We start from the raw sequence: 19,897 nt of genomic DNA, 5'->3' as shown, positions 1-19,897 counted from the left end.
CGTGTAATACTCACAGAACAGAACTGCTACGTATTCGGTGTCCTCTATAATTTTCCCAAGAATTTTTTGATTGACTTCTTCTATTCGATCGGGAAGATCCATTGCTTCTAAGCTCGTCAGGAAATCCAGGACGCTCTCCTCGTCCATGAGATCTCCTAAAGTGTTACAAATAAGTTAAAAACTTTAGAAACACCACTAAGAGCATTATAACGTTTTGTTACATTTCCAAAATGTGGTATTATATCACGTGAAATAAAATCATGTACATTTTTTCTAAAATAAGAAGTCGTATATAATATTTTGGTGAAAATGATGATAAATTAACTATTTATTTAATAATTTCAAATAGGCACATCAGCAGCAATACATAATAAGGTATTATGTAAAGCTGTCGGCGTAGACTACTCAAGCATTAGTTTAAATATTTTACTTCAATCTAAATTACGAAAGTTTTGTTTCCATCTGTTATTATCTATCTATTAGATATTAATTGTGATCGCCCACCACCAGCGAGCAGTGGCAGTTCAGTGGTAGAATACTAAGTCTTGCGTTCGTAGATCATAGGTTCGAATCTCGTGAAACAATTTTAATTGATTCACGCTTTGTGTACTATTTATATGAGATTACTACTGCTCACAAACAAATTTTCAGAGTATCTCAGCAGCGCCCTCTGCGTACTATAACGCCGCCCTATGATCGCCAACCCGCCTCCCAAGCATGGCGACAATGATATGTCCCCCTATGAATACCTTTAGGATAGTCTTAAACCGTACAGTATGCGGGCTTCTATAGACCGACACCTCAAAGTATTATTTCGTATATTTATTCTTAGGTAATGCTTTCTGTTTTTAATAGTAATCTACTTTGTAAATTGAATGCTGTGAATATCTATCATTGGTAGTAATAAGAACATAGCTATTTAACCTGTTAGTACGAAAAATTATTACATATCTCCTGTCGAATTTTCTTAAGAATATTTGTTTTGGTATGGATACACTGACGGTATCTATGAAATAGTGAAACTGCATTTGTTTCAAATAATCATTACTGAGCGCAAAACTTGAGAACGATCTTATCGATTCGACATATTTTTCTAGGTCTTATCAAGATATTTCGAAGTTTTTTACCTAGAGAAAAAATCGTTATATTTTAAAGAAAAATAAAGTTTTTTTCCTTGTCAAAAACAATTGGCCGTAGATGTCAAATATTTGGTGTAAATTAAAAAAAAGACAGTTAGGATGCAAAGAAAAATATAGTGTGTAAAAATATAAAGCAAAAATATAAAAAAAATTAAAATATTATCACATTATTACTAATGTCCTGCAGGGTACGTAAATAGAAAATTTTTATAAGCAATTTCAAGTATATTATTATGACATTTATTTAAATACAGTGATCACTCAAAATTGCGTTGTATTTATTTATTTGGGGCACCTAGTTATATTTACAGAGATATTGTGAAAGGAATATTTGAAAGACGATAAACATAAAATATAGTTTCACTAATCACAGAGCAACAATTAAATGTGTTATTTTTATTTGTTAATCTTCATAAGGATTTTATCTATGGCGATATTTTATAAGATATATTTGCCTGTAGCTAAGAGACTTAAAATTTAGTAGAAATATTTATTTCGCCAAGTAGAGATTAGCCCTTTTCTTTTGTTCATTAAAAATACTTATTTCCAAACTATATCTTATAGGTATAAAACATGGCATGAATTTTTTTTAGACTGTTAATAATTATCGAGAAAAGAATTTATGACATTACACTTTAAAACCACACGAAACGTGAGGGATATAGCTATTTTTTTTTGTTTTAAGGATAATCTATATATGTATAGTCTGTGGTTCAGAAGTGGCGAGAACTTTCTCGAATAGCAGAGCGTCGTTTAAAGTTCTACGAATGATTTTTTTTAAATAAATAATTGTAATGTGACACTAGTTTTTTTATTTCTATCTTGTGTGTATAAGTAAGTAATTATATATGTTTTAGTATCTGTATAGTAATAGATCTGACCTTCGTAAATAATCGGTTCCTTCTCACGGAAGTACGTGAGGGCGGGGAATTTCGTGATGCCATACTGTTTGGCGAGCCTCTTGTCGTTGATCTTGACAAAGTCAACGCCGAATGTGTCCGTGTCGTCGTCGATCTTCTCCAGTTCTTCCAATACCTTGTCGCATGTTACGCAGCTCCTGGCATCTGCGGAACAATGATATTAATATAATATTCAAAGCAACAACAGATAAATTCATAAGTATACACTAAGTTCAATCAAGGTTTCTAGTTTTAATTTCATTCATATAATCGCTCAGAAGCAGAAATGAGATCTGCAGAAGAACCGATATCACCGACGTAGTACGAAAAGTTTCCCGTCTCAAATGGCAGTCGGCGGGGCACATCGCTCGTGTAACGGATAGTTGTTGGGGCCGAAAGGTTCTCAAATGGCGACCATAAGCTAGTAAACACGGCGTGGGTAAGTCCCCCGCTAGGTGGACCAACGGCTTAGTTAAGGTCGCTGTAATCGCTGTATGCGCGAGCGCAGGACTGAACATCATGGCGGTCTTTGGATACACCTATGCCTTGCGGCGGGCGTCCAACGGCTGAAAGAAAGAAAAAGAATCGAGAATGTAACAAAAGAACACGACTTTGGATATAATCGGTTGGTATCTGTTTTTAATATATCAATAATTTCCAGAGCTACTCCCACTAAAAGGCTCCCACTCCCGATTTCAAAAAGGCCTTCGGTAAAGTTAATCACTTACTGCTCCTGAGAAAAATTTCTTACAATGGAATTAAAGGCAATCTTTTAAGTTGGTTTGCCTCTTATTTAGTGTTTTTATTTTTTTGTCATTATTTGACTATAAATCATTAAATGTTCTTAGTAAAATAGTTATAAAGTAACAATTTATATTTCTAAGTTTCTAAGTTTGTACTTTCTTACTGCCTTTTGTTACCGTTTATTGGAGATAATCGGTAACAAAAGGCAGTAAGAAGAATAAAGTGAATAAATAAATAAATTACAATCATTTTTTTAGCCATATGACGTCCACTACTGGACATGGGCCTCCAGCGTTTTCGGAAGACTACACACCAGTATGTAGTCTCCACTACAAAAGGTTAAAGAGCTGTAGATTAACACTCCCCACAGATTTCCAAAAAGATCAGTTTGATGCGATCCTCTGTTGCCCATTCATTCGATGCGGCAGGGTTTAGATGGACGCTTTTTTAAGGCAGCGAAAGTCGTGTGCTTGCGCAGGAACTTTTGTTCGGGTTATATGCTACTATTTCACCGGATTTGAACGCCTGCTCTTAGATTTATTACTAATACTAAATATCTAGGCATAATTATTGACAAAAATCTTTCCTTCAAAGAATATATCTGTAATTCTGTACCACTCTAGCCCGAGTTCGGACTAATGTATTTCTTCAAAATTCTCTGTTTTAGTTTCTTCTTTTGCCAGTCTATTTTCTCATATTAGTTTGAGGTGGAGCTGTTACATCACACCTTGTTGGCTTTCAAAGAGCGCAGAGGGCTGACATAAATATCAGTTTAAGAAGAAAATATATTTAAATAACTATAACACTGTAGCCGGTAAAGATTACTTTCTTTTAAATTTTCAGTACTGTCTAATCAGTCACATCTAAAGTGTTATTATAACCAAATTCACTCTACGATACCGACATTGTCTAGTGTACTTTACACCAGTTTCTTAAGCAGTGGGTTTTATTATAATTTCATATGCTGTCAATATTTTTTTTATTTTATCATCGTGTAAAGTCAATAGAGCGCTTACTCAACCGCATTTTTGAAAGCAAGTAATGGAACAGATATAACAGTGGGCGTTAACAATTGTAAACAAATTTAATAACGAGTCAACGTATCTCTACTTTTCATTTATTAGTTATCTCGTATATATTTATTTATTTATTATTAACATCTCTTTGGTGTAAGAAAAATAACGTCTAAATTTATTTTGTATTCCTAGCTCAGTTTCACGGGGTATTGGAACTGTCACTTATTTATAAAAAAACTAGCTGATCCCGCAAACGTTGTTTTGCAAACAAAAACTAAAGTTTTTAATTAACACATTAAAAATAAGGGTTGATCGTAGAGGGGTAAAAATTTAAGGTTGTATGTATTTTTGTATGTTGTATCATATAAAAATAAAAACTAAAATTTAAAAAAAAATTTAGGGGTGGACCACCCTTATCACTAAGGGGTATGGAAAATAGATAGTAGCCGATTCTCAGACTTACTGAATACGCATATGAAATTTGGTAAAAATCGGTCAAGCCGTTTCGGAGGAGTTCAAGTTTGAATACCGTGACACGAGAATTTTGTATATTAGAAGTAACCTATATTTTCTAATGTCTTTCATATTTGTATCTATCATCCTAATTTTGCACGTACACATTCATGTTAATATTTTTTTTATTTTTTTTTCTGCTCAAGTTTATAATATATTCTATAAATATTTTTATAAATGAATATGGGCATTACTATGACATAGTTACTAATTATAAACACTGCAGTTAGCAATAATCAACTGTACCTAAGTATTTAAGTAAGTCGTGTATTTCTTTTTACAAAATAAATAAAGACTTATTTTTTTATTTCCCTTAGCCAGATATCATCTAAATAGGTAAATCAAATCTGTTTCTAAAAAATACTGCATACATATTTCCGGAAACTGTACACAATTCAACCATACAAGACACCGGACTTATACGATAATATTTAGTTTTTAAAATACTGTTAAGGAGTGTTTTATATGTTTAGGTAAACGAACAATGTGGTTATGAGAAATCAAGTGTTGATATAAGAAATGATGATATAAGTAAGTAATGTATAAAAATCATTACAACTTGATCTTAAATTTACCTTATAACAAAGTTCATCAAACAAAAATAATTCAATAAACTCAACTACAGTATAAAGAATTTTTATGTGATAATACAACTTGAAAGTTAGTTGCTCTAACTACTAAATTAAGAAATGTTTATTGTAAGGTTTTCTCAGATCAGGGCCTTTATTATATTTTGAAGGAAGTCATTATCAAAGAGTTAAATTTGATTTCGGTCGTTGTCGAATTGGGCCCTTTTGTACTCAATGTTCAAGTGATCACTATAATTTAAAGTTGAACCTTGTAAAGTTGATCTATAGATAAACAAAAGAAACCTAAATAAACCTATAAAGCCTAATCGATTGGCACGTTGAAGGACCAATAGGACGACCAACTACACAGTCAAAAAAGATAAAGATAATAAAGATAAACATTATTCAACATAGAAACTTTTAACCGAACTCTTATTGATCGCTAACTTACTATTTATTTGATTTAATGTTTTTTTTATTTTTGAATTTACCCTGTTTCGCAAGGTGTCACAGTTGCGGAAAAGAAGCAGGAAGAAACTCCACAACACATCTTTTAATAAAGTTTGAAACACATTTATGCGTGTCCAATTTATCAGATATAGCCTAAATTAAATCAAAATATTCAGGCGACATCACTGCCAAGGATTCTTATCTTTTAAATATTCGTTTATTATAATAAGGTTTTTACCTCAATTTATTTTTAATATGCATTTTGAATTTTACTTATGCAAGGCGATTTGTGGTCTTATTGGAAACCTACGGTGGTGTTTTAGCAGTGGATGTCGATAGAAATGATGACCTTTGCTCGGTGTATGATATCGACGATTTATTATAAATGTTCATTTGTTTTCGTACTGTTGTTCTCTGACAGATATTTTAAACATTGGGTGAAAATAAACTCGTTGCAAGAGGATTCGTGCGTGTCGGGATTTACGACTGCCTACCCACGCCCTCGCGTTATATTAACGACCTCTAACGGTTTACGTAACAGCAGCGCTCTTAATTTTGTTAAACAAATTACGCTGGAAATTAATTTTAATATTATTGATCTTTACAAAAAAAAACCGCTCGTAATGTGGCATGCAAACTACTTCGCGGCTATCATGGTTGCTGCGGTAAAATTATGAGGTTTTCCGTTTATTAAAGGGTTAATGTATTCGTTATTAACCGTATATAAAATAGTATATACGCTTATTTATCTAATGTAAGTTTTAATAACGTTTTAGACGACTGTTTACGCTGTTACAATAAATCTTTTGTAATAAATCTGAATTATAATACAACAAATTTAAAAAGTACATTAATATGATGCTAGTGAAAAAATCCTGAAAGGCTCTTTGGTAAACTCACTGTCGCTCAAGAAACCAAAGAGACGGCTTTGCTTAGGCTTTCTCTAGGAGATCGAATCAAGAATGAGGAGACTTCACTTAAATTAAAAATGGTGATCATGAGTCGGCAAGTGCAGCGTAAGTCCACCCGCAAGGACACGCGACCGTGTAAAAGTCGACGGAAAACGAAAACTAGATCAGTGTTTCCCAAACTTTTACTTAACTTAGCCTTTCTATAGTTATGCCTCCTGCCTTATGCCTCCCTATGTAACATATTATTTTTATATCATAACGAAAGGGTTGTAGAGATGAGAGAAACTGATGTAGAGTCCATTTTCGAATTTCTTTCCTTAACAATCAAATTTGCCCCACGTTGGGAACCTTTGCGCTATGCTGGACGCAGGCCGCTTCAAACCAGTCATATTAGCAATCTTTGAAGAAGCAACATAACAAAACCTTGTAACAGGAAGCGTGGAGAAGAATGGGAGATGATGCGTAAATGTAATGTGGGTGAATGCTGTGTGCTGAATTATAAAAATTGTGAAGGATAAGAGAGGGAGAGTGAAAGTAGGGGAGTGTATATCCTTGTCCCGAAAACAAGACGAGGGAAAGAGTATTTTTAAAATTTAAAAAAAAGAATAAGAAATCTATGGAGAAGGTCTTTCTTCAGCAGTGAACGTCCCACGGTTGAAATGATTATGATAATGAATAGAATCATATTACAGTTTAAAGACACTTGGTATGTTTAAAAGTGATGAAATTAAGACATGAGCCCGTACATATTACGTTATTATGCCGCCGAAAACATAGATCATTTGGACCGGCGCTCCATTGATTATTAAAAACATTTTATGATTGATTTTAAGTGTTGGAAATGTATTGCATTATATTGAGATAATTTTGATCATTTGGATTTCGTTGTTTCAGCGCATAGACGACCACTGCAAGGAAAAGGCCTCCCCTTTAGTCTAATCTTTAATTTTGTTTATAACTTTGACACCTTTCCTGAATAATCTGAGTATTTGCGGCGACGTTCTTTATCTGCCACTGGGGAGCCGATGGAGCCACTTCCCGCCCGTTCCTTCACCTCCACTTTGCACTCTTATCTTTCTTCTGCCAATACGTGACAGTTCGTTATTACTTGCACCACGATCTGGTCCACCGCTGGTCACAGATGTACAAATGAGTCTCTTTGCTTCTTAAATTTATATAGGAGCTCAACCTATCCCCTATGCCCCGGGAAAATTTGAGCCAAAACCGTGTCCGCTCTTGGGAGTAGAGAAAGGTTAGTTTTTTTTCGAATTAGGCTTTTCTGGCATTTTTATTATGTACGTCATAAGAACAAATGGTCACTATAAATGTTCAGAAGCGAATAATAACAATAAATTAATAAATATATATGCAATTATTGTGTAACGAAAATAAAAGTCCAATCATTTCTCGTGGTTTTTGAGACGTTAATATTGACTCCATAAACGCTTTGCGGAAACTTTTTTAACATATTCAATTGGTCCACTGTGTGAATCTATATTATATATACTACGTAATACTCTGTAAAGGTAGTAATTTTAAAACTGTAAAAGCAGATTATAGATAAATAGGCATTTCTTTTTATAGGAAATGTCTCATAATATCTTTAACGGTCTATGGTCACAAGACATTATAAGACCATGGTATACCATACATTTGTAGTTTCAAACCATAGACGCCTACTGCGAGGCCTCCCCCAAAGATATCATCTATAAGGGGATATACAATAATCACCACGTTGGGCAGGCAGATTGGTGATTGCAGTGTGGTATTATGGTACGCAGAAGACGTTACTAGGCAGTATAATAATCCTTTGGAAACTTCTTTATGACTAGTGGCAATCTTATATAATTAATGCACAGTGTGAATTATATAAGATTGTATCGCAGAAATCGAACCCGCGACCTACGATCGTAAAGTTCCACCAATTAAACTGACAGAATTGTGGTCCTATCCAAATTACAATGAAAACTATTTTTTTTTTAATAAAAGTTGTTGAATTGGCGAAAATGCTATAAATGAGACTTCAATAAAGTGTTTAAGACTGATAAATCATTAAAAGATGCCTTTATTGTTTTTTTTTATCGCTGTTTGTTTTAAATAAAGATTGTGAAGTATCACAATCTGACACGTCACAATCACAATCAAACAAACAAACAAAAGACAATCACGTGATTATGTATTTATACCTAAAATCCTACTGGATTTTCACGAACCTATTTAGCGAAAATAACAGTATTTTTCATATTGCAATACAGAGAGAAAATCGTATTTTTAAAGATGTTTGTGTGCTGAAATTTCTTTATGCTATGTTTAGATTAGACGAGTAAAATATCAAGGCGAAATTCTACAGCATAGTCGTATTTAAAAAATAAACCATCACGCAGTTGTTTATCGAAGAAAAAAAATTAATTCAATTCCAGAATCGAAACTTACACGACTCATATTAGTAAATCCGAACAGGTGGAACGTTTTACAGTAATACGGATATGCCTAGGATTCCGGCATTTAAAAGCATAAAAAATCACTTATAGTTTCATGGTAACAGGCGACTTTACATGGAGAATAAATTAGACACAAGTATCGCTTTGTTTCCAATTTATTCTAGACATATGTTGTAGTAGACGTATGTTGAAGAGACAAATAGACAGGCCACATATCCCGCAAAACAGATAAACACAATACACACAAAATGAGGATGAAGATAAAAGAAATAATAAAACAGAACGACCTAAAACAATGACTAGAGAACAAAACTGGATTAATTATAAACACATATTATATATTTTGAAACTTAGGAACTATAATACATCGAAAGAAAAATAAATTCTTATTTGTGTCAAAATGTTGGTACGACTCTTAGCTTAGAAATTTCATTGGTACTTTTCTTTCAATGCTTATGGTGTATTTATTTACACTTTTTAGTTACAATCTAAAACAACTTAATACCTGTATTGTCCACCAGCCATCCTAGATCTGTAGGGCTATCTTGATCTTTATAACTATATTTACGAATACGCTTTTGTGCTCATCTTGAAGCAAGTACTGAAATTATCTGTGTGTTGTCCTAGCATCACAATAGCTGTATATTCGACGCAACAAACCGCCTAAAACATATGGCCGTTAGGCCTTATGATTCTGGAATAGACCACGGTCTAACTAGCGTTTGTCGTCTACCCACAAAAAGGCCACGCGACCTCTTTAAGGTAATCAGATGGATCTAGGGCGCTTTCAAACACACCTACATCTTGTGCATGTTATGATTGAAATGATAATGATTAAATATAAACTGTCCCTTTGAAGAGTAACAAAAATACTTGACAAATTTATATAAGGCTAGTTGAATAACGTCTAAGTTAAATAAGACCTCAGATCTCATAGTCAAATTACTTTAAATACAATATCTCAAATTTTATATCAGTTACTTAAAAATATTTATCAACTTGAAAATATCGTTGTGTATTAAGTGAGTTAACATGACATTAGATTCTCATAAAAATTCAACAAAATAAACAAACATAAGTCCAGTATCAAAATTGAAACAGAAATGAAAGGAAGCGAATTGCAGCGGATTGGCAAGTTGAAGTAGCAGTGGGAAAGCTACAAAGCGAGCAAAACAGATGTCCGCTAGGAGCTGAAGGTTCTAGAATGGTGACCGCGGATCGACAGGCACAACGTACGACATCCACCCAGAAAATGGACACATAACCTTGTTAAGTTCGTCGGAAAACGCTAAATGCAAAACGAAATAAGTGGGAGAAGCTTTAGGCTTGCCTGTTTAAAGATTTTTTGAACTTTATACATTACAACAATAAGGTTTCTCGCGTATAAGTATTTTGTCAAAAAAACATATTACACGTACGTTTTTGTTATTGAAATCCATGATTCTCGATTATAAACTTACTAGAAGAAACTAGAGCACCTAAACTTGCCTTAGTTAATATTTTTAATAAAGTTTAATTCACACTAGATCGTTTGCAAAAAAAAACAGAAATAAAAGTTTGTAAAATATATTACGCAATTTATCACATATTTCTTAGTTATTTTCAAACGAGCTGCACAGGAACCGTAAAAAATTGTGTAATAAAAAGTATATAAAATCACAAATTATTAAAACCTTTTAATATCATATATAAGGAACATTTAGAAGTTAACAAATATAGCTAAAATTTAAAATTTATAGCTAAAATATAGCTAACCTATAGTTTATACGTAAGTTTTTTAGGAGTTAAAGGCAAATGTCAACCTGACGTACAGCCTGATAGACGATTTAAAAAAAAATCTATTTAAAACCAAAGGTTTATATTCATTTTATTTGCTTTCACTTAAATTAAGAAATAAATTTGTCGAACTAAGAATTCCAACTTACGTTTCAATATATACAAATCTAAAACCGGTGGGCTATGGCGTGGGAGATACAACAGACATTGCGTTTTATTGCATCTAAGGATATTTTTATCGCTCGTCAATGCAACGCGCGAGCCGTTCCGCTGTCTGAATCATCAATTCGCTGGCTTCGCTTTCGTGGCGCTGTTGCCATAACAATTACATAAAAAAGTCAATCATCAAACGATCACGCTTACTATGACCTTACTCCGGCCCTGGCTTCACAACATTTCCTATCGTAAATCTGATTATTTATTTTTAACAGTGTGATCACTAGAATCTCGTCAATACAAATGTCCCTAAGTACACTAGTGAAACTAAAATATATAATAATAATAATTATTATTATGTGTGAAGTTACATGGATTTTTTTGTTGAGATGAGGAATACGGGTTATATTAGATGCTTTTTGACTTGAAAACAGGGTTATTTTAAAAAAATAGATAGACACGTTGAGTTTTTTTCCGTCAGTTCTTCTCATGCCTAAGGCACATCTTCCGAACTGGTGGTTGGCCTAACTTCATTTTATTAACAGATGTAATCGATCGAATATTGAATTTATAATTCCTAAAACTCCCAGTAGTAAATACAATTTATTTTTAATATATAAGAATCACGGAGAAACCCAGTCATCAGATAGGGCATTTTTGTAAACCAGAAGCAATAGTGCGTAGACCTGACAAATGCAGGGTACGACGTCTGCCCACAAGGTGGACTTACGACCTTGTTAAGGTCAACATACTTGGAATCTTTGGGGGTCTATGTCCAGCAGTGGACATCTTATTGCTGAAATGATTATGACGATGATGATATAAGATTTAATTACCTAACATTCTGTAACAAAAATAAAATTCAAATACTAAATACGCACACATTAGGAACACACCGCTAAAGTCGTTTGTAACACACATACATATATTTAAACAAAATAATGAATGGAACGGAAATGAGAAGAATGTTCTCAGTTGCCAAATTGTCACAACCGCCATTTTGGACATAATTATTCATTATAATAAAAAAACTGCATTGTAAGAATACAATTATTGAAAATAAGATATTTCAAACAACGTAATACAAGGATATAGATGTAAAAATTTTAAAAGAGTAATTGCAGATTTTCTGTCAATTAATAAATGGTATATTCTATAAAAATCAATAGTTATAGAAATAATAACGTAATGCGTAAAAAGCGTTTTCAAAATTGGAATTACTACATATTAAATTTCATTTTTGTAAACCGTCTGTCAATTTAGACTTTGAAATGTCAGAAGTTATTGACCAGTTGCATTGCAATAGAAAAAAAATGTTACATATTTTATAGTTACCACTTTACACAGGTGATTGGAAATAAATGAGAGAGTTTCAAATTTTTCCGGACAAGTGAAAATATACATTCACCTCTTTAAAGTTTATACACCTAGAATCAATCTCCTTTTGCATATATTACTTGATTATATATATAAGTATTAACGAAATATGTAAAACGTCAGGTCTCTGGTTGGGCATTCTGTGTTTTATATGAGGTTTAGCAAATAATTAACACACACAAACAATAAATACACAATTTTTTAAAGTTTTCACTTAGAAACGCGTTTCGAAATTTACGTTTCGACTCGAAACTTTCGAGTTTTAAAATTTTTGTCATCTTAAGCTCAAAAAGTTCGCCATTATTGGCATAGAACGGAAAAAAATGTTTATAATGTTTTGGTTGATAATAATATTTGTCTAATCTAGAAATTAAAGTGTCTATTTAACGCATAATAACATAACCTTGTTAATAAGTCACTTTTAAGAAATATATATAACGTAAATGATGTATATTCATTTGATTTTTTTTATTGACTACATGACTGACTAAATTTTATAGCCATTTACAGTTTTGTCTAATTGGAGGCGACAAAACGCTAATTAAAAATACTTTTAAATCACTTTAATAACTATACTCTACACCTATACGGATTCTTATATAAGGAACGCCGCGGCGCCCCAAGACACGGCGGCGCTCGTATTCATTGGACAACCTGCACTTAAGCCGGCCTTGCTGACAAAGATTCTAATCAGTGCATCAATGTTTTGTTACCGGAAAAAGGCATAATTTTTTTTGGTACAAAACAACGACCAACTGCTTATTAAATTGTTTTCCACACTTTACCGGAACAATTTGATCTCCACATACTTTCGTTCGTATTATTAACACACGATGAGATTAATTTATGTAAACATAATTTATAAAAACATATACTGCTTTTGATAATATTACATAAAACAGTATTATGTAAAATTCCTATGTCATATATACTTAGTCTTGCCATAAATATTGTTATAAAGAAAAACAACATTTTTTTATTGTATGTAACATTTATTACTTATACAGTGTGTTAGTTTAATACATTAATATGTAACCATAAAAATATATAAAGCTTATTCGCACTGCTCTCCCCTAGATGCAATACAGTCCTTAAAACATTGAGGACAGTTATAAATGCACGCATTCTGTCGTTGGCAAAATTTCTCATATTTCCTAAGGATTGTTTTGGGGAATCCAAATTATCATGGCATTAAGAGAAAGCCATACTCTCTTAAACTGGTAATAAATCATAATCCAGTGGATTAAGATCAGGAAGCCCAGTGCATCTTTTATAGGCTGCAAATCTTAATTCATCTTTTAAAATATGAATATATTCTATATGTTCTTTTCATAATTACATAAAGACTTGACAACGTAATAGTTGTATCTTTAAGTATAACAGTATTTATGACCCGACTAAGTAAATAATGTGTTTGTATGTTTGTTCGTCTTTTGCCTTTTTAAAAAATTAATGCATTAATATCACATTATTTTAAAGATTTTAGGACTCATTTGCATAATTACGTCGAAACAAATTCTGTGCGTCGTACATACAGTCTACAATTCTTTCGCCATTTATTAAGTTTAATATATACACTAGTCTAGTATATATATATTACAAATCTTAAAACGCTAGATAATTACATTTCGAAATTATTAAAATTATGTTATCGAAAAGGAAACTATCTCATATTTCAGCAACATTTAATTTTAAAATTTTAAGCGGATTCCACCATTTCCGCGTTTCATTTTATCGTTTACGTATTTGCTATAAATAAACCATTTTTTTTGTTTCCGTCTAATCTCACGTAGGCAGTTATGAACGTTTTTTTGAATAAACACAAACGCACATTGATTCCATTGTATATATATTTATTAACGTATTCAATTTTAAAAACATTATTAAAGGTTCACATTAAGTTTTTTGATTTTAACAAATAAAAAAAACTATCTCACTTTAATATCGCGAGCACTTAAAGGTTTTTAAAAATGTTAGATCGAGAGTTCGTTTTTTTGTGTAATAACATACACATACACGTGCCAAGTTGAGCGTCAGTTGTATCGCCCTAACGTTGGACTTTACCAAATATAAAACTCCACAAACAATAATCTAAAGTATTTAGTTTATATTGTGACATTAACAATATACATGCATACGACATATAATACAGTTAAACAGGCAATGCTCCCGGTACGCGCCTAATCGGACTGACAATCGAACGCAGGTACAGACCTGACTTTCTTTACACCCCTAACTACCACATCTAATCCTAAAATAGCAGAGTCCCATATATGTTAAGTTTAAAAACACCACTCGTTCAACAAATCTCGTCTTATTTGTAGGTTTGGTCAGAAATATGAGTGATGAGGTTGTTTTTATCAGCTTGCAGTAAATTTGTTATTTCTATTATATTTGTATTAAAAGTGCTCTAATGTGTAAGAACATCTTAATTCCATTTGATTACCGTCCGCTCCTATATTCACTTGGTAAAGAAGTTCATTTAATATTTGTTTAAGAGAAAACGCCGTTTTGGAATAAGTCGCTATATGTATTACTTTTTCTTTTGTCTATTTTATTTAATTTATTTTATATTTCTTCATCTTTATGTGCAGTAAAAAGTACATACTACGGAGAAACGCATAAGACATTTAATTACAGTGATAGCTATATAAGTCTCTTGATGAGAAAAAGCTAGCATAGACTTAGATATATTGCGTTAGCTTTTCTGATTATGAAAGAGCTTTGAAGCTTTATCATATTTTACTCACTTCTACCGTATAATTTACACCTATTTCCATTCATTTCACTAGATACATAAATTGATCTAAGAAATAAGTTACATTAATTTATTTTTTTTCTATCAGATTGCGTTTGGTCAATAACTTCTGCCAGTACCACGTCCAGTCTCTGATGTTTTATTATTACATTGTAAACAATGTAATAATAAAACAGTAGAATTATTTCTACAACCATTGATTTTGGAATAATGTGTAAAACATAATAATTGATAGCAAAAATACATTCACTGTTTGAAATCTTTTGTACATATAACCAAACAATCTGTATAATTCACGTGATCAATCATTTTATTCGATCTATTGGCGCAAATGATGTTCCCTTAAATACTAAGCTACCATGGTTAAAATTTTTTATTTTAAAACTAACTAAATTCAATAACCCAATTGTATTTAGCGCACTCCATAATCTCGCAGTTAACCCAAACAAGCCGTCAAGGTAATACATAACGTTTAGTGTTGTTACTATTGTGCGAAACGTTAAATTATTTTGAAGTTAATCGAACACGAATCGGCAGCCGCCGCCAACACTAATAAATCTCTACGGAATTAACTTTAAAAAAAATTAAATTCTCTCACGCTTTCGCGCGGTTTTTAGTTTTTTGATTATAACCTTAAAATTTTTGGTGATTTCGAAATAGCATTCTCTTGTCCTTGGTAACATTTGTTTTGACGTCATACGATTAATACAACTTGCAATAGATATTAAAAATTTCTGCGAATTTAAATATGTTCATAATTTTTTTACTTTTAAATATGTTTTAATTGGGAGAATTTTAAAAAAATATATTACTGTGGCACACCGGAAAAACTATAAATTATTAAGAAGTAATAATATCTAAAAATGTGAAGATTAATTATTTATAATTTTTAAATATACGTTATTAATTTGTAATAAATATAATTTTTATTATGAACCATTTTTCTCTTCAAAGCTTTAGATATTTCCGGAATACACTGATTCACATGGTTAAATCACAAGGTAAAAAAGGAGGGATTTACGTCAGGAATACGTAAGACGACAAGAATAATAGCGTTATAAATAAGTATTTTTAAATAGCTTCATTTTGTATTAATATAGCAATGGTGCTGGTAGTTTTTTTTACATATGAATAATAAAAATGTAGTCTTATAACACAAATTAATAACCATTTTTATTTTAAAAGATAATTCACTAAAGTTTTGGTGGTTATTGTAAGCGTTGATTTGTACCAAGCTAATATAGCATATAGCAACTATATATATAGCGATATAGCATATAACTGATACAGATAATTATTGCAGGAAATATGTATTTTATGTGATCAATTTAAATATTAGAATAATAGCAATACCACAACTGTATTACCAAAAACGCTCCCATACGTTTAAAATAATTAATTAATATTAGATAATCTAATAACATTATTTTTTTATAACATCAATAATAATGTGGGTGTTAATAATAATTGTTGATGAATTGTGACTGGAATTAGATAAAAATAAAATTGTAATATAATGTTTGTCATACACTAGGGAGGTAGTCTGTGCATTATTTATAATGTAAAAAACATGAATAAAATACACTTTATGTAATAAAATGTAAAAGACATTGGCACATATTTTTTAAGAGGATTAACGTTTGATTTTGAAAATCGAATTCGAAGAGATAATTTATTTGTCGTCTGTTATAGCGTCTATAGCCTGAATTACAGAATGAAACTAAAACGTATAAAATTATTATAAAGGTCCACGAGTGGCAACCACGAGCCGGTTGACAAGGCGTGGGTAAGCCGCCTACTAGATGGACTTTGTTAAGGGCGCAAAGAGTCGTTAAATGCGGGCAGAGCAACACCGGTCTTCCTGGCGATTTTATGGGCAAGTTTATGCCATGCAGTGGGCTGTATCGGCTTAATTCTTAAAAAACAATGATCATGACTTATTTAAATTTAAGTGAAGCAATCAAGTTTAACGCCGCATCTGCAAAATTATTTCCGGTATCTGGTTACATATAAATATGATTACTAAATTTTGAAACCTACCTTAATGCTACGCTTTAATAATGAAAGACATAAAAAATCATTGGCCTTCAATCGAGATTTCAGAATGTTGAAATGTTTATGTTAAAATATGGGCTCACTAAATATTTGGAATTGTTGGCAAATCTACGAAGAGTATTTTAATGATTTTAATGTTAAGAAAAAACTTTAAAAAATTATTCAAACTTCTCTTAATTATAAACATTTCGTTTCAAGAAATTCATAAGAAAATTATAAAAGATCATTTACTTTTTTCAACAGAAGAATTATATTCACAGTTTATGTACAAATTTTAACAAAAGTTTGAATAGTAAGAAAAATCCATTTTCAATGACACATACAGGGAATAAAAAAAGGTGCGTTCATGTTTGACAAAACATCAAAAGACTATATACATATATTTTATAACAGAAGACTTCATTAACTAGTTTAGTTTAGAGTGTTTATAATTTTATAGCGTCTGAGATAATAAAGACTCAAATAAAACGCACATGAAATTTGTGTAGAACGCATATTCTTGGAAAATTATTCGTAATGACTTTATAGAAACTTCATATAGTATTTTATTGTTTATTAATGGCCTACAAACAATACTCCCATAGAATGCAACTGTAACAGTCTATAAGAACATTCCGTCGAATTAAAGTTTTATGACATTTCATTTTCCCGCCAACATCGCCGCCATGTTTGTTCTCGCATTTATGTGTTTTTCCATTAACTGAACGGGATTTTTATACACACAATTATTCGTTGAAAATGTCATGATTTTCATTTATCCGGTAACTAAATTGATAACGTGAGTTGATTTTGGATGTATTCCAAACACCACAGTTGTATACCGTGGGGAATTTTCGTAATTATGTCTTTTCTCTAAAACATACTGGCAACCGTTACTATTTTTAAAATACAAATCGTTTTACCTACAAGCGGGCTTTATCAAAACGCACCGGGGAGCAACAGAAGCCCCGATTCTGTAACTTGATTCATATTGTATCCACTTAAAATTAATAGCGGCGGTCAACAATAATGTGAGACTTGGATTTTTTTTAATTTCAAAATCTCTCGTTAAAACTATTTTTATTTTGGATGATGAAAGCATTTTTAATAATTTTATATATAAGTAATGCCGTTGGGCTCTTCAATTATTTAAACAAAATATAAATTGTTACAGTCTGAGCCGCATACTATTTTTGCAAAGATGTTTCGAAATTAAAATCTTTTAACGTGAACAGATATGAGGGATAATAGTTTTTCTTTGTATCCGGGAAAATTATGAGCGTTGATAATCTGTGCAGAATGTTTATAGAGTTTAATGTTTTGTTTATGTTTATTTTGACGTCGGACATTGATGTGAAGCTTTCATGACGACCGCCGCATGGTCAAAGTTGTGAAACAAATTTAATGACTACCTTCAAACATAAGTACTGTTTGAATATAGAATCTCTGTTAGTTTTTCAGACAAATGGCCGTTTTGTCATCTTGACAGGCAACGACATTGATTTATTGTGATTGCTAACGGCATCATTGCTTAAAGCTTCCTGAACATATACAATGCGTACATTACCTGTACTCGGTAATATGATTATTTAAGTTAGAAAATATACATTGGCGGCGGGGTGACTGAAAGTATGAGATATCAACGATCGGATAGTTGGCGACAAACAAAAATAGTCGGGATGCCAACACAACGTAATGTAGATCTATTTCAGCGGAACATTCGACGGCACACACTGGTATAGTTTTAGCCGGTCCGGGAGCGTAGGCGCCCGGCGACCTTGGCGGCGGCAGCACCCGTGGAGCCGTGGAAAGCGAGACTGGGCGCCATTTTAGGCGACGCCGACGCGCGGGTCAAGTTTTATCGTCCGTTGCATAACGACGAGAGGAGCTTCTCGCCCGTGCGAAGATCATTAACTCGACGATAACCCATTTGGACGGGCGCCAGGTGAACACTTACACCAGTAGACCGCGACGAAGTCCTTGTCTTCTAGCACCCGCTCCAACTGCTTGGCGGTGACCTCCTCGATCTGGGGCTCGGCTTTGTGGGGGGCGGACTTGCGTGTATACGCGGGCGCGGCGAGGAGGAGGAGCGCCGCGAGGACCGACAGCCACCGAGCCATGGCGCGCGCGTACTGACGCCGCCACCACGCGCAGCCGCCCGCGCACACAAGCGCGCACGCGTGCGCATGCGCACGCCGCCCGCCCTAGCGCGCGGTGTTGCCCTGCCGCACTACAGACATTGTACTTTCACCGAGCTTTGCACTTTTTCATTTAATATCAATCTACTCTATTAAGATCATTTAATAAGGTTCATTCTTAAAATGTCATAAAGATTACTTGAGGTTCTTGTATCGGTATAAATCAAGTCCGACCAAGGAAAGACAAATCGGATATTCTAGATTAAGGTAAATCGTTAAGTTTATAGGTTAAAATTTTTTATTCACCATCGAGAATTAGAGTAATAGAGAGAAAATATGACAATGAGTAAAAAAAATCAATTTATTTATTATTTTTTTTTTGTAAAGCTTATTGGTTACATGAGAGAAAAGCTTTGAAGTGATCACTTACGATACCGGTTAATTGTAATAGCTTATATACTTTATATTGACCACATTATGGTAACTTTTAAACCTATAACCAAGCTCCATGTAGACTGAATACAAGCCATGTGGCTATGTTATTTTTTTTTAATATAACTTAGAAACCTGTTCTTTTTAGCCATAGAGTCAATTCCCTATTTATAAACTGTTAAAGTTAAAAGGGATTATTATATTATATTAGGGCGACTATTGAAACAAACATCGATACTTGGTTTCAATTCTGTCGCAGTGTGTAGCGTGACGTCAGCAGTGACCTCACGCTTTTTAAAAACATCTCTGTGGTTACTATTTCTACATATATCACCTTCATCATACCAGCCAATAGAAGCCATAGGCTTCCCTTAAATAACGTAACAAAGACCGAGACCAGAGCAAATCTCTGCACGCATTCAGTAACTTCACGAATTTTATCATGTCGTCGGTCTACCTAGACCTTTCGACCCCAACGGCTATCAGCTGCACGAGCAATGTGCCCAGCACACTGCCATTTAAGCCGAGCACTTGTCGAGCTAGG

The 19,897-nt window shown here is 32.8% G+C and overlaps 1 protein-coding gene across 1 annotated transcript in view; it reads right to left on the bottom strand.

Annotated features, from left to right (window-relative positions):
* hlk (hulk) overlaps window positions 1-18,936 on the bottom strand; it is a 32,109-nt gene extending 13,173 nt beyond the window's left edge. Inside the window, exons 1-3 of the mRNA XM_068775173.1 lie at window positions 18,741-18,936; window positions 2,021-2,203; window positions 15-155 (exon numbers count right to left, since the gene is read on the bottom strand). Of these exons, the coding sequence (XP_068631274.1) occupies window positions 15-155; window positions 2,021-2,203; window positions 18,741-18,903 (487 nt within the window). The 5' untranslated portion in view covers window positions 18,904-18,936. The remainder of the gene's footprint in view (window positions 1-14; window positions 156-2,020; window positions 2,204-18,740) is intronic.
* Window positions 18,937-19,897: the final 961 nt, after the last annotated feature.

The sequence above is a fragment of the Battus philenor genome, unplaced genomic scaffold, assembly GCF_028537555.1.
Source record: "Battus philenor isolate CCGP_79_NKW_IND1 unplaced genomic scaffold, ilBatPhil1.0.hap1 SCAF_8, whole genome shotgun sequence".
NCBI lineage: Eukaryota > Metazoa > Arthropoda > Insecta > Lepidoptera > Papilionidae > Battus > Battus philenor.
The sequence above is the reverse complement of the archived record's forward strand: the minus strand, read 5'-3'. Positions and strand labels throughout refer to the sequence as shown.